The sequence below is a fragment of the Hyla sarda genome, chromosome 1 (genome assembly GCF_029499605.1).
Source record: "Hyla sarda isolate aHylSar1 chromosome 1, aHylSar1.hap1, whole genome shotgun sequence".
In the NCBI taxonomy this organism is placed as follows: Eukaryota; Metazoa; Chordata; class Amphibia; order Anura; family Hylidae; genus Hyla; species Hyla sarda.
Window position 1 is genome coordinate 600,215,510 of NC_079189.1, and position 13,735 is coordinate 600,229,244.

Here is a 13,735-nt window from a genome sequence, read left to right on the forward strand (position 1 = left end):
TAAGGGAGGGTGCACTATAAAGGGGTTTTGCACCCCCACATGGAAGTAATTCTAGGTGTGGGTTTGGATTTTTATGTTATTATAAGACACTTTGCTATTTACTTGCTGTTAAAATTCTCAATCTTTATATGTTTTTAAAGTGATTGAAAAAACGGCCACTAGGTGGCTCTGTTCTGTTCCCTGCGCAAGTCAAACAGTTAGTTTGGTCTCCTCCCGGCTTGGCAAAAGACCAAACTCAGGAAGTTTGTGCGTGGCATGGCGAAGCACAACTCTCGCAGTCTTCTGTGAACTTGCTTGCCCACTTTCTCCTGCCGGGAGCTCACACAATGTGAGCAAGAGGAAAGGTATCATACACAGCTTTTTAAAGTTTGGAACATTTTTTAAGGGCAGAAGGGGTGTTAAGAGTAGTTAGGGAATATAATCTGAGTTAGTTTAGAAAATATGGTTTGATGATAGGTTCTCTTTAAGAAGAATGATGTTGATATCACATGTTGCACGTTATGATTCACTATACATTAAAGGGGTTATCCAGGAAAAAACTTTTTTTTATATTAAACTGGCTCCAGAAAATTTAACAGATTAGTAAATTACTTCTATTAAAAATTTTTAATCCTTTCAGTACTTATGAGCTGCTGAAGTTGAGTTGTTATTTTCTATCTAAGTGCTTTCTGATGACACGTGTCTCGGGAACTGCCCAGTTTAGAAGCAAATCCCCATAGCAAACCTCTTCTACTCTGTGCAGTTCCCGAGACAAGCAGAGATATCAGTAGAGATGTCAGCAGAGAGCACAGTTGCCAGACAGAAAACAACAACTCAACTTCAGCAGCTGATGATTATTGAAAGGATTAAGATTTTTTAATAGAAGTAATTTACAAATCTCAAAAGAGGTGCAGCTCACAACAAAAGGACCGAGGTAATTAAAGCTATAGCCGGACCCCACCGGCATCAAAGGAAAGATGAAGTCAAAATAATAGCTTATACCTCAAGGGCCTCACCATCCAAGGTGCATAATGATTTGAGTGGAAATAGATGTAAATACAACAGCATCAATATAAAAAAATGTAATTAGATATATTATATGGTTAATAACATTACACATAAACTGGCACTTTACAGAATAATTCCACTGGGCCCTAGTGGGGATATCAGATAAATTATTGTGAAAAATAGCTAAAAAAAAAAATCGGAATGTGGTCCGATAATTCAGTATATATGGATACAGTCCGTTAGTCCGGTAACTCTATGAAAGTACCGTTGGATGGCGAAAAATAGATTTACTTGATAGAAATAATGCAGAGTCAATCTCCAGATAGATGGTATAAACAAGTGATTAAGATGGTGTTTCTCACCGCTTGTGTCCGCCTGGTACTCGCTATTGTAAGCCGATGGCTTGCGGCTGTGATGTCCTCTACTGTATGTGCTCAGATGGTAAATCACGGTCTCACTCTGCACTCGCAACCCCGATGGCAGGGGGGCGCGACGCGATGCTCCGTACCGCAGGCGGAGGCCGCTCTCCGGCTGCTTCTTTATGGTGAGATACCGACATTCCGGCAAGAGTGGCAGTGAGCACAGGAGTGACAGTGAGCCCGGGAGCGCCGTCCCGCGTGGAGACCTGGACTGCGGGAGGTAGTAGGAGGTGAGGTGCCGCCAGGCAGGGCGGGATGGAGCTGGATTAACTCCTCTGATACCGGGACTTTCAGGGTTAGATGCGGACACTGGTAGTAGCAATGTGAACAGTGCCAGTGACCTAAACGCGTTTTGGAGTGCTGGGAATTGTAGTCCTCCGACCCCTTCCTCAGTAGAAACATATAGTTTTAGCTCCCCCCAGCCATATGCAGTCCCGTATTGCCTTAAACGTCATGTGAACCCAGCTTTACCCAGATGGCATCGGGTCCCAATAAAGTGTTTAAAATTTTTCTCTAAGTGTCTCTTCTATGCTTTCGTAGATGTCAAAATAGGGGAACCATGTATCACATTTCATGAGATTGTCCCCATATGCGACACCTCTGTATTTGTATTTATCACGTTTCTACCTGGACCTTGGAAAGCGAGCAGAACAGGCATTACTGAATTCTCCAATCCTGGAGACAACCTGGGGGAGACCAGAAACTTACCCATTTTATCTTTCTGGCAGCTAAGATTGCCGTCCGGCATCGCCAGTCATCCGGCATGAAGTGAAGTGCCCCGGATGTCTGGGGTGCCGCAGCAGAGATCGTGGGAGTCCTCAGCGGTGGGACCCCCGCGATCAGACATCTTATACCCTATTCTTTGGATAGGGGATAAAATGTCTAGGGAAAGAGTACCCATTAAACAAGGAGATTTTTTAACACTTACCGTAAAATCTCTTTCTCGAAGGATCCATTGGGGGACACAGACCGTAGGTTATGCTACTGTCTCTAGGAGGTGTGACACTATGGTAATAAAAAAAAGTCAGCTCCTCCCAGCAGGATATACCCGCCTTCAGGCTCTGAGCTAGTCAGTTTAAGTTCCAGAGCAATAGGAGGAGACCAATAGGGCAAAGAAAAACCCCTAAACTGTCCGAGAACCAGAAGAAAAAACATAACTGAACACACCCTCGGACAGAGAACCAAAAGGAAAAAACGAAAAAGGGCGGGAGCTGTGTCCTCCAAGGGATCCTTCGAGAAAGAGATTTTACGGTAAGTGTTAAAAAATCTCCTTTTCTATATCGGCTCCATTGGGGGACACAGATCGTGGGACGTACCAAAGCCGTCCCTTGGGTGGGCAGATAAGTAATCAGGCAGACGGCCGATCCACTGCCGCCTGCAACACTTTACGAAACCAGACTAGCATCAGCCGATGCAAAAGTATGAACTCGGGAAAACCTCGAGAAAGTGTGCAAAGACGACCAGGTAGCCGGCTTGCAAATCTGCGACGTCGAGACTCTATCCTGGAGAGCCCAGGATGCCCAACAGAATGTGTGGAACGAGCCACAACCCTGAAAGGAGGAATCTTCCCCTTACAGCAATAGGCTTCCGCAATGGCGGACTGAATCCACCGAGAAATAGTGGCCTTGGAAGCAGGTTGTCCCTTGCGATGACCTTCCGTAAGGACGAAAAAGGAATCGCACTGACGAAACGAAGTAGTGATGGAGAGATAAGACCGAACAGCCCAAACTACATCCAGCTTGTGTAGTAAGCTCTCCTTAGGATGAGAAGGAGCAGGACAAAAAGACGGGAGGACAATGTCCTCATTGAGATGAAAGGCCGAGACCACCTTAGGCAAAAAGGAAGGAACTGGCCGGAAAACGACCTTGTCCTGGTGGATCACCAGAAACAGAATGGCAGGAAAGGACTGCCAGTTCAGACACCCTCCGGATGGAGGTGATAGCAACAAGAAACGCCACCTTCCAAGAAAGGAGGCGGAGAAACACCTCTCTAAGGGGCTCAAAGGGTGCACCCTGGAGGGCACTCAGAACCAAATTCAAGTCCCAAGGGGTAGAAGGTGACCGATAAGAAGGAACAGCATGCGCCACTCCTTGCAGGAAGGTCCAGACACGAGAAATAGAAACCAGGGGCCGAATCCAGACCTTTAAGAGAACTGAGAGACAACCCCAGTTCCAACCCCGACTGCAAAAAAAGGAGAGAAGACAGGGAACAAAGAAGGTCACGGGGAGAAGTCCTGAGCTTCACACCAACAAAAATAAAACCGCCAAGTACGGTGGTAAATTTGTGCGGAGGAGGGCTTCAGAGCCTAGAGCATGGTGTGAATGACTTGGGAAGAGAACCCGCAGGCCCTCAAAACCGCGCTCTCAACCGCCACGCCAAAAAATGCAGCGACTGTAAATTGGGGTGGCAAAAGGACCATGAGAGAGAAGGTCCGGGCGGAGCAGAAGGCCCAGAGGAGCGTCGTCCAGGAGCCTGACTACGTCGGCGTACCACGACCTTCGGGGCCAATCTGGAGCTACCAGAAAGGCGAGGACGTCCTCTGCCTTGAGCTTCCTCAGCACCCTAGGAAGGAGCGGAAGAGGAGGGAACAGATAAGGTAGGGCAAACCCCGCCCAAGGAAGCACTAGGGCGTCCACGGCCAGAGCCTGAGGGTCCCGGGACTTGGACACAAACGGAAGGATCCTCCGATTGTGCCGGAACGCAAAGAGGTTCATGTCCGGAAAGCCCCAGAGGTTGAAGAGCTGCGCGAAGACCTCCGGATGAGGAGACCACTTGCCGGGGTCGGGTGAGGACCGACTGGTGAAACGCCGAAATGGCCGGAACCTTACTCTCCGCCCAGGTGAGAATCTTGGTCACCTCGCCCATGGCTTCCGAGCGCCGCCCTGTCGATTTATGTACGCCATGGCCGTGGCGTAGTCCGACTGAACACTGACAGGACGGGACTGAAGACGGGACTCCCAATGAAGAAGACAAAGAAGAATCGCCCGTAATTCCAATATGTTTATCGGAAGAAGGGTCTCCAGGGGAGAGCAGAGTCCCTAGACTGTCCAATCCCTGAACACGCCGCCCCAGCCCGACAGGCTGGCACCTTGTAACAACCTGCCAGAGAAGGGGGAAGAAATGACCGCCCTTGGAGAAGAAGGGGGGAGTGGAGCCACCAGAGCAGAGACTGACGGACCCTGTGAGGGAGAACAATCTGACGATCGAGGGACAGAGGAGATCTGTTCCATCGAGAGAGAAATGCCAGTTGAAGGGGGCGGTAATGAAACTGGGCAAAGGGTACGGCCACCATAGTTGCCACCACCCGACCCAGGACTTCCATACAAGTGCAGATGGAGACTGATACCTGGGTCTGAAGGGAGCGGACCCCCGACCAGAGCGCCAGACGTTTGTCCGGCGGAAGACAAATGCGGGCAGAGGCCGTCGAATCGAAGTCCCAGGAAGGTTAGAGACTGGGTAGGACAGAGGACTGACTTGTCCCGGTTGACCATCCACCCGAAGCGAGTCAGAGTGTGGAGAGTGACGTCCAGATTCTCCAGAGTCTGAAAGGGTTGTCCAGATAGGATATCACCTAGATTCCCCTCGACCAAACAGGCCCAACACTGGCGCAAGGATCTTTGTAAGGACCTGAGGAGCAAAACCAAAGGGGAGGGCTACGAATTGAAAGTGCCCTTCCGGAACTGCAAGAGGAGGTACCGATGATGACCCGGAAATATTGGCGCATGGAGGTAGGCATCCTTGATGTCCACCGATGAAGGGAACTCCCCTTGTTCCAGGGACGCCACCACCGAACGGAGAGATTCCATTCTGAAGTGGTGGATGAGAAGGTGAGGGTTGGATTGGTCGCACAGAACCGTCCATCTTGGGGACCACAAACCCGAAAACGTTCCCCTGGAGGAACGGGGACAATAACCCCCTGGAGAAGCAGAGACTGGAGAGCCGCTCGAAATTGCTTCGCCAGAGGAGGAGACCGGGGGGCCCGGGATCGGAAAACGCGATCCCTCGGAAGGGAGGCGAAGTCGATCCAGTAACCGTTGGACACCACATCCCTGACCCAGAGTCCTGAATGTGTGAAGTCCAGATGTCTCGGAAAACAAGAGACGCCCTCCCACACGAAAAGAAACCGTGGGTGGGGGCCTCACTTCATGCAGAAGTGGGCTTGCGCTTGCCCGATTTTGGCGCAAAACTGCCGGACCGGTTGGAGTCCGAATTCCAAGCCGGGCGTGCCCGGAACGAGGGAGCCTTCTTGTCCCGCGAGGACCCTTAGCTGGAACCAGAGGTCTGAAAGGACCGAAAGGAAAAAGGACTTCCTTTGGGAAGAGGGGCGAGCCTTATTTTGAGGTAATAAGGAACTCTTACCTCCCCCGTTGCCTCAGAGATAATCTCATCGAGGCGTTTGCCAAAAAGACGGCCACCCGTCAGTGAGGGACCTTTTGGAAGCGGCATCTACATTCCAAGCTTTAGGCCACATAAAGTGGCGGAGGGCCGCTAGGTGACCTACAGCAAAGGCAGAACGGGCTGACTACATGGAAGCTGCGCACAGAAAGTCCCCAGCTTTAGAGCATTGGAGAGCCAGAGCAGATAGATCCTCTGGGGGAGATCCCACTAAGATATCCTGATGGAGCTTTTGGCCCCACCCCGACAGGGCCTTGGACACCCATGTCGAGGCGAAGATGGGAAGAAGAGTAGAGCCAGCTGCTTCAGAAGCAAACTTCGCTAAGGATTCTACCTTCTTGTCCGTGAGATCCTTGAAGGCAGCAGCAACTGCCAGAGACAGTGTAGTCGCCCTAGAGATCTGGGAGATTGGTGGATCCACTGAGGGAGGGGAAACCACCTTAGTGACAAAGTCCTTGACAAATGGATAACGTTCTTGGATTGTCTTGATTCCCGGGAACCTCTTGTCTGGATGTTTCCATGCAGATTCCAGAAGGTCGTCAAAGTCAGCGGGAGAGCTGAACCATTGAGGTGCTGGCTTAGCACGATGAAAGGATACTTCTGGATAGACATCCGAAGATCCTGGGTCCTCTAAGTGAAAGGTGTCTCTTATGGCTGTCACCAATGAGTTCACCATTGCAATTGAGTCCGAGCGGTCCTCTGAGTCAGATGCCGCCTCGGAAGCCTCATCCACCAGTTCACCAGGGGAATGTGAATGAGTAGAGGCAGTCCTGGAGGGGGGCGACCCTGATCGGCTATGCAGCTCTGGCGTGGCAGAGCGTCGATTCCGAGAATGTCCTCTGGAGAAGCGACGTTTGTGCCCAGATGACAGGGGGGCGGGACCCACGAGGGGAACGCCCACGTCTATCTGAAGACTCAATGGAAGAGTCAGAGAGCGTGAAGTACGCTTGTGAGAGCGTGAAGCATGAGGAGACAAGGAGCGGGCCCTCTCAGAGGTCCTGCACAGGGAAGACCCCTTTAGGGCGGACACCACTACCCGGGAGGCCTCAGCCACGGAACGGGAGACTTGGGTCAAGTCAGCCATATACTGGGTCAGGGAAGAAACCCAGGGTGGTGGAGCGGCTGAACCCACCGGGACCGAAAGGCCATCAGGGGGTACCAGGGGGTCTGGGGGAGCAGTGGAGCAGGTAGGGCAAGTGGGCACGACAGAGCCAGGCGTTTTGGTACTACAGTGTATACAGACCAAATAAGTCTATGTATCCTGGCAGCTGCAGAGAGGAGAACAGCTCCATGCAGCTAGAGTGAGAAAAGGAACGGCCAATGGTAGAGGGGGGCGTGCCTGCAGCAGAGGCACTAACTAGTTGGCCCCCTCTCTGACTGAAATTCACGCCCACGGCGCTGATTGGAGGCTGATGCGCGCCTCAGAAGAGCTCCGACCGCCCTGTGGGCGGAGCTAAAACCAGGCCGAGAAGGAGCTGCAATGGCGCCCGCTCCTTGTCCCGAGCGCACATGTCATTCGCATATGCGCTCGGGGGAATAGAGTGGGCGGTTAATACGCCGGCAGAGACCGCCGGAGAAAACGAAAGTAAGCCGGTCCTGAGAGCGTCCAGGTCGTACCAGCGCCGCGGCTGTCAGCCGCATATAAGGCGCTGCCGGTGAAAACGAAAGTAAGCCGGCCCATACTAGCGCCGCGGCTGTAAGCCGCATATAAGGCGCTGTTCAACGTAACACACTACACACACACACACACAGTGCCAAACATACATGCCCCCTCAGAGTGCCACTGCTCCCCCGAATAAAGTCCTCAATAAAAGTCCATTCCCAGTAAGCCAGCCCAACCTGAAAAGGTGGGCCAAAAACAAGGGGTCTCCAGCAGTTGCAAGTCCGCTTACCTGAGGAGAAAGAGGGAAACTACTTACCTCAATCAGAAGAACTTACCTAATGAAGTCTTCAGTGAAGTCTTCAGTCAGCTTTATGTCCCTGCATCACGCCTGGCTGCTATGCGTGAGCGAGGCGAGCAGGAAAAATAGGGGGACCCGGACCCATGAGGTAACACCCAGGCGCTGACCGTTGGCGAGGGGGGGTTAACAGCGCATATACGCAATGTTTGTGCCCCCTTACTCGCAATGGGGAAACAGGGAACCGGAGTCCCCACCTGAAAACAGAAAAGAAAAGGGAATAAAAAACATCCCTATACTAGGAAAACAAAAAACAGAAGACCTGGTCTGGAGCAAACCAGACCATGTCCACCTTCTGCAAGACACTAAACTTAAACTGACTAGCTAAGAGCCTGAAGGCGGGTATATCCTGCTGGGAGGAGCTGACTTTTTTTTTTATTACCATAGTGTCATACCTCCTAGAGACAGCAGCATACACCCACGGTTTGTGTCCCCCAATGGAGCCGATAGAGAAAAAGCCTTTTTAAAGCAACTTGGCAGCAGCGGATAAGTTATTTAGGTACCTCCCTTTGATTCTCTTATATTATTGTGTTTCCTTATTTGTCTCGCATGTATGTATGGTTCTTGTTCCCTCCCACTGAGGCCATCTTCACATGTCAGAATTTCCACATTGGAATCTGGCACGGAGATTCCGCTGCAGCAGAGTCCCATAGAATTCAACAGGATTCTGCTGCACTGTGTACGCAACGGAATTTCCGTGCCAGATGTTTCCGGCACGAAAATTCCATTTTCTGTGTCGGCACAAAGAATGAACACGTTCATTTTTTCTGCGGAGTCTACACAGAATACATAGCTGTCTATGAGATGGCGCATTCCTGTGCGGTCCTAGTGCTAGCATATTATGCCGGTGCCCTGCGCAATTTGCGGAAACACAAACACAAGGGAAGACCGACAAGACTTAAAAAAGGTTAAGGCTATGTTAACACGACGGAAAGTCCGTATGGATATTACTTTCCGTCATGTGAACACAGCCGTACCTTTTGTAAGTCTTGTTTGTCTTCCCTTGCGTTTGTGTTTCCTGTTAGTTTTCCCGGCAATCCTGGGAACAATGGGTCTTAACTATTGTTTGCCTTTGTTTTCCATGAATATGGGACTTTACAGGGGATCTCTATTCTCTAGTTTTCTGTTTTATCCCTGACGCATTCTGGCAGTTGCTGTAGAAGGCGTTTCGCATTCATTAAGATTAAACATTAACACACAATTATGTCAGCCAGGGACTACAAAGAATCTGTGACTCTTCTCTGCCTTTAGTGGTCACTACTCACCTGGGTGGTTATCTGTAGGAATGTCCTTATACTGCTCATCACCGCTCACATCTGTCTCTTCTTCCTTTACGTCTGGAGCATTAATATAGATCAGATCTTTCCCTGTAGGAATGTCCTTATACTGCTCATCACCGCTCACATCTGTCTCTTCTTTCTTTATATCTGTAGCATAAATATAGATCAGATCTTTCCCTGTAGTAATGTCCTCCTTATACTGATCATCACTGTTCACATATGTCTCTTCTTCCTTTATGTCTTGAGCATTAATATAGATCGGATCTTTCCCTGTAGGAATGCCCTCCTTATACAGCTCATCACCGCTCACATCTGTCTCTTCTTCTTCTTTCTTTATATCTGCAGCATAAATATAGATCAGATCTTTCCCTGTAGTAATGTCCTCCTTATGCTGCTTATCACCGCTCAAACCTGTCTCTGAAGTAGTAATATTGTTAAGATTTTCTCCCTGATTTATGATCTGTAAAACAAACATTGTGAAAGTAAGACAGTAGGAGAAGTTATGTGGGATGAAAAAAAAGTTAATTATCAAGAAGATCAAAATTGACAGGAGGAGTTATCTAAGCCCCATAGCTGCCGGTCTCCTAGAAGCTGAACATAGATATTAGATGATATATCAATAATCTCAGGACCCTCATACACATGTATATCCCCCATGGCTAGACAGGCTTCAGGTTGTGTCAGTGGAGGAGATCAGCTCCTGCCAGACACCTCTGGGGTTTGTCTCGGGGGAAATAAAGGATCAGATGGGTATAAATCCAACCTGTTGGTTCCTTATTCCAACCAGCAGTCTCCATAGCCAGAAAACTGTGAGAAGATCCAGACAACATGTAATGTCTATGGTCGGCTTTATCCTGTCATCTCCACCTTTCTCATTCCACTAGTATAAAGCATATAATACTGTAGGATAAAACAAGACTGAACACAAGAGCTTCACAGCCCTTCTACAGATCATAGGGAATATCTCCATCTACCTGATCCTGATCCTGTGGAAGAAGAGGACGGGGACACCTCTCTGCTGCTGTTCTCTTACTGGATCTGACTGTAGGGAACACATACAGAGACTGAATTCATTCTTTACATACAAATAATGAGAGGACGTGTGTATATAGTCATGTCTATTACCTGCTGATGTGAGGGGCTGCTGATCCTCCATCATCACCTGATCCTTGTACTGATCCTTGTGTCCTTCTACATACTCCCACTCCTCCATGGAGAAATAGACCGCCACGTCCTGACACCTTATAGGAACCTGACACACAATGATACAGTCATCACCCCGACCCCTCCAGTGGTGTTACTGTATAATGTCCCAGCATTCCCAGCAGTGTCACCTCTCCAGTCATCACCAGACCCCTCCATTACTGTATAATGTCCCAGCATTCCCAGCAGTGTCACCTCTCCAGTCATCACCAGACCCCTCCATTACTGTATAATGTCCCAGCATTCCCAGCAGTGTCACCTCTCCAGTCATCACCAGACCCCTCCATTACTGTATAATGTCCCAGCAGTGTCACCTCTCCAGTCATCACCAGACCCCTCCATTACTGTATAATGTCCCAGCATTCCCAGCAGTGTCACCTCTCCAGTCATCACCAGACCCCTCCATTACTGTATAATGTCCCAGCATTCCCAGCAGTGTCACCTCTCCAGTCATCACCAGACCCCTCCATTACTGTATAATGTCCCAGCAGTGTCACCTCTCCAGTCATCACCAGACCCCTCCATTACTGTATAATGTCCCAGCATTCCCAGCAGTGTCACCTCTCCAGTCATCACCAGACCCCTCCATTACTGTATAATGTCCCAGCATTCCCAGCAGTGTCACCTCTCCAGTCATCACCAGACCCCTCCATTACTGTATAATGTCCCAGCATTCCCAGCAGTGTCACCTCTCCAGTCATCACCAGACCCCTCCATTACTGTATAATGTCCCAGCATTCCCAGCAGTGTCACCTCTTCAGTCATCACCAGACCCCTCCATTACTGTATAATGTCCCAGCAGTGTCACCTCTCCAGTCATCACCAGACCCCTCCATTACTGTATAATGTCCCAGCATTCCCAGCAGTGTCACCTCTCCAGTCATCACCAGACCCCTCCATTACTGTATAATGTCCCAGCAGTGTCACCTCTCCAGTCATCACCAGACCCCTCCATTACTGTATAATGTCCCAGCAGTGTCACCTCTCCAGTCATCACCAGACCCCTCCATTACTGTATAATGTCCCAGCATTCCCAGCAGTGTCACCTCTCCAGTCATCACCAGACCCCTCCATTACTGTATAATGTCCCAGCAGTGTCACCTCTCCAGTCATCACCGGACCCCTCCATTACTGTATAATGTCCCAGCATTCCCAGCAGTGTCACCTCTCCAGTCATCACCAGACCCTCCCATTACTGTATAATGTCCCAGCATTCCCAGCAGTGTCACCTCTCCAGTCATCACCAGACCCCTCCATTACTGTATAATGTCCCAGCATTCCCAGCAGTGTCACCTCTCCAGTCATCACCAGACCCCTCCATTACTGTATAATGTCCCAGCATTCCCGGCAGGGTCACCTATCCAGTCATCACCAGACCCCTCCATTACAGTATAATGTCCCAGCAGTGTCACCTCTCCAGTCATCACCAGACCCCTCCATTACTGTATAATGTCCCAGCATTCCCAGCAGTGTCACCTCTCCAGTCATCACCAGACCCCTCCATTAATGTATAATGTCCCAGCATTCCCAGCAGTGTCACCTCTCCAGTCATCACCAGACTCCTCCATTACTGTATAATGTCCCAGCAGTGTCACCTCTCCAGTCATCACCAGACCCCTCCATTACTGTATAATGTCCCAGCAGTGTCACCTCTCCAGTCATCACCAGACCCCTCCATTACTGTATAATGTCCCAGCATTCCCAGCAGTGTCACCTCTCCAGTCATCACCAGACCCCTCCATTACTGTATAATGTCCCAGCATTCCCAGCAGTGTCACCTCTCCAGTCATCACCCGACCCCTCCATTACTGTATAATGTCCCAGCAGTGTCACCTCTCCAGTCATCACCAGACTCCTCCATTACTGTATAATGTCCCAGCATTCCCAGCAGTGTCACCTCTCCAGTCATCACCAGACCCCGCCATTACTGTATAATGTCCCAGCATTCCCAGCAGTGTCACCTCTCCAGTCATCACCAGACCCCTCCATTACTGTATAATGTCCCAGCATTCCCAGTAGTGTCACCTCTCCAGTCATCACCAGACCCCTCCATTACTGTATAATGTCCCAGCAGTGTCACCTCTCCAGTCATCACCAGACCCTTCCATTACTGTATAATGTCCCAGCATTCCCAGCAGTGTCACCTCTCCAGTCATCACCAGACCCCTCCATTACTGTATAATGTCCCAGCATTCCCAGCAGTGTCACCTCTCCAGTCATCACCAGACCCCTCCATTACTGTATAATGTCCCAGCATTCCCAGCAGTGTCACCTCTCCAGTCATCACCAGACACCTCCATTACTGTATAATGTCCCAGCATTCCCAGCAGTGTCACCTCTCCAGTCATCACCAGACCCCTCCATTACTGTATAATGTCCCAGCATTCCCAGCAGGGTCACCTCTCCAGTCATCACCAGACCCCTCCATTACTGTATAATGTCCCAGCAGTGTCACCTCTCCAGTCATCACCAGACCCCTCCATTACTGTATAATGTCCCAGCATTCCCAGCAGTGTCACCTCTCCAGTCATCACCAGACCCCTCCATTACTGTATAATGTCCCAGCATTCCCAGCAGGGTCACCTCTCCAGTCAGCAGCTCCATCATCTTGTTGATCAGTTCTAGGATCTTCTGTTCATCCATTTCCTCATGTATCAGGGAGTGAGGTGGGGGCCCCGGGATTGGGCTCAGGGTTCTTTCCCATTCTTCACACACAGGGGCCCGACAGCGCCCACTAGAGGACTTCTTCACTACTGTGTAATCCTGTGTATGGAGAGACACATTAATATCACTACATACATTCCCAGAATCCCTCACCTCTCCAGTCATATCCATCTGTTATTACATAGATAAGAATGAGGTCATGTGACATCACTCCCAGAATCCCTCACCTCTCCAGTTATATCCATCTGTTATTACATAGATAAGAATGAGGTCATGTGACATCACTCCCAGAATCCCTCACCTCTCCAGTCATATCCATCTGTTATTACATAGATAAGAATGAGGTCATGTGACATCACTCCCAGAATCCCTCACCTCTCCAGTCATCTCCATCTATTACATAGATAAGAATGAGGTCATGTGACATCACTCCCAGAATCCCTCACCTCTCCAGTCATATCCATCTGTTATTACATAGATAAGAATGAGGTCATGTGACATCACTCCCAGAATCCCTCACCTCTCCAGTCATATCCATCTGTAATTACATAGATAAGAATGAGGTCATGTGACATCACTCCCAGAATCCCTCACCTCTCCAGTCATATCCATCTGTTATTACATAGATAAGAATGACGTCATGTGACATCACTCCCAGAATCCCTCACCTCTCCAGTCATATCCATCTGTAATTACATAGATAAGAATGAGGTCATGTGACATCACTCCCAGAATCCCTCACCTCTCCAGTCATATCCATCTGTAATTACATAGATAAGAATGAGGTCATGTGACGTCACTCCCAGAATCCCTCACCTCTCCCGTCATA

General features: G+C 49.6%; 1 protein-coding gene and 1 long non-coding RNA gene across 4 annotated transcripts in view; one reads left to right on the forward strand and one right to left on the reverse strand.

Moving 5' to 3' along the window:
• LOC130296395 (uncharacterized) overlaps positions 1-13,735 on the forward strand; it is a 49,378-nt gene that overhangs the window by 19,408 nt on the left and 16,235 nt on the right. The gene's annotated exons all lie outside the window — the stretch shown is intronic.
• The window catches only part of LOC130296239 (zinc finger protein 585A-like), a 32,748-nt gene that overhangs the window by 4,581 nt on the left and 14,432 nt on the right, over positions 1-13,735 (reverse strand). For all 3 annotated transcript variants that reach the window (XM_056547595.1, XM_056547584.1, XM_056547574.1), the window contains 4 exons: positions 12,826-13,005; positions 10,165-10,291; positions 10,014-10,081; positions 9,025-9,499 (listed from right to left, as the gene is read on the reverse strand). In XM_056547595.1, the coding sequence (XP_056403570.1) occupies positions 9,025-9,499; positions 10,014-10,081; positions 10,165-10,291; positions 12,826-13,005 (850 nt within the window). The remainder of the gene's footprint in view (positions 1-9,024; positions 9,500-10,013; positions 10,082-10,164; positions 10,292-12,825; positions 13,006-13,735) is intronic.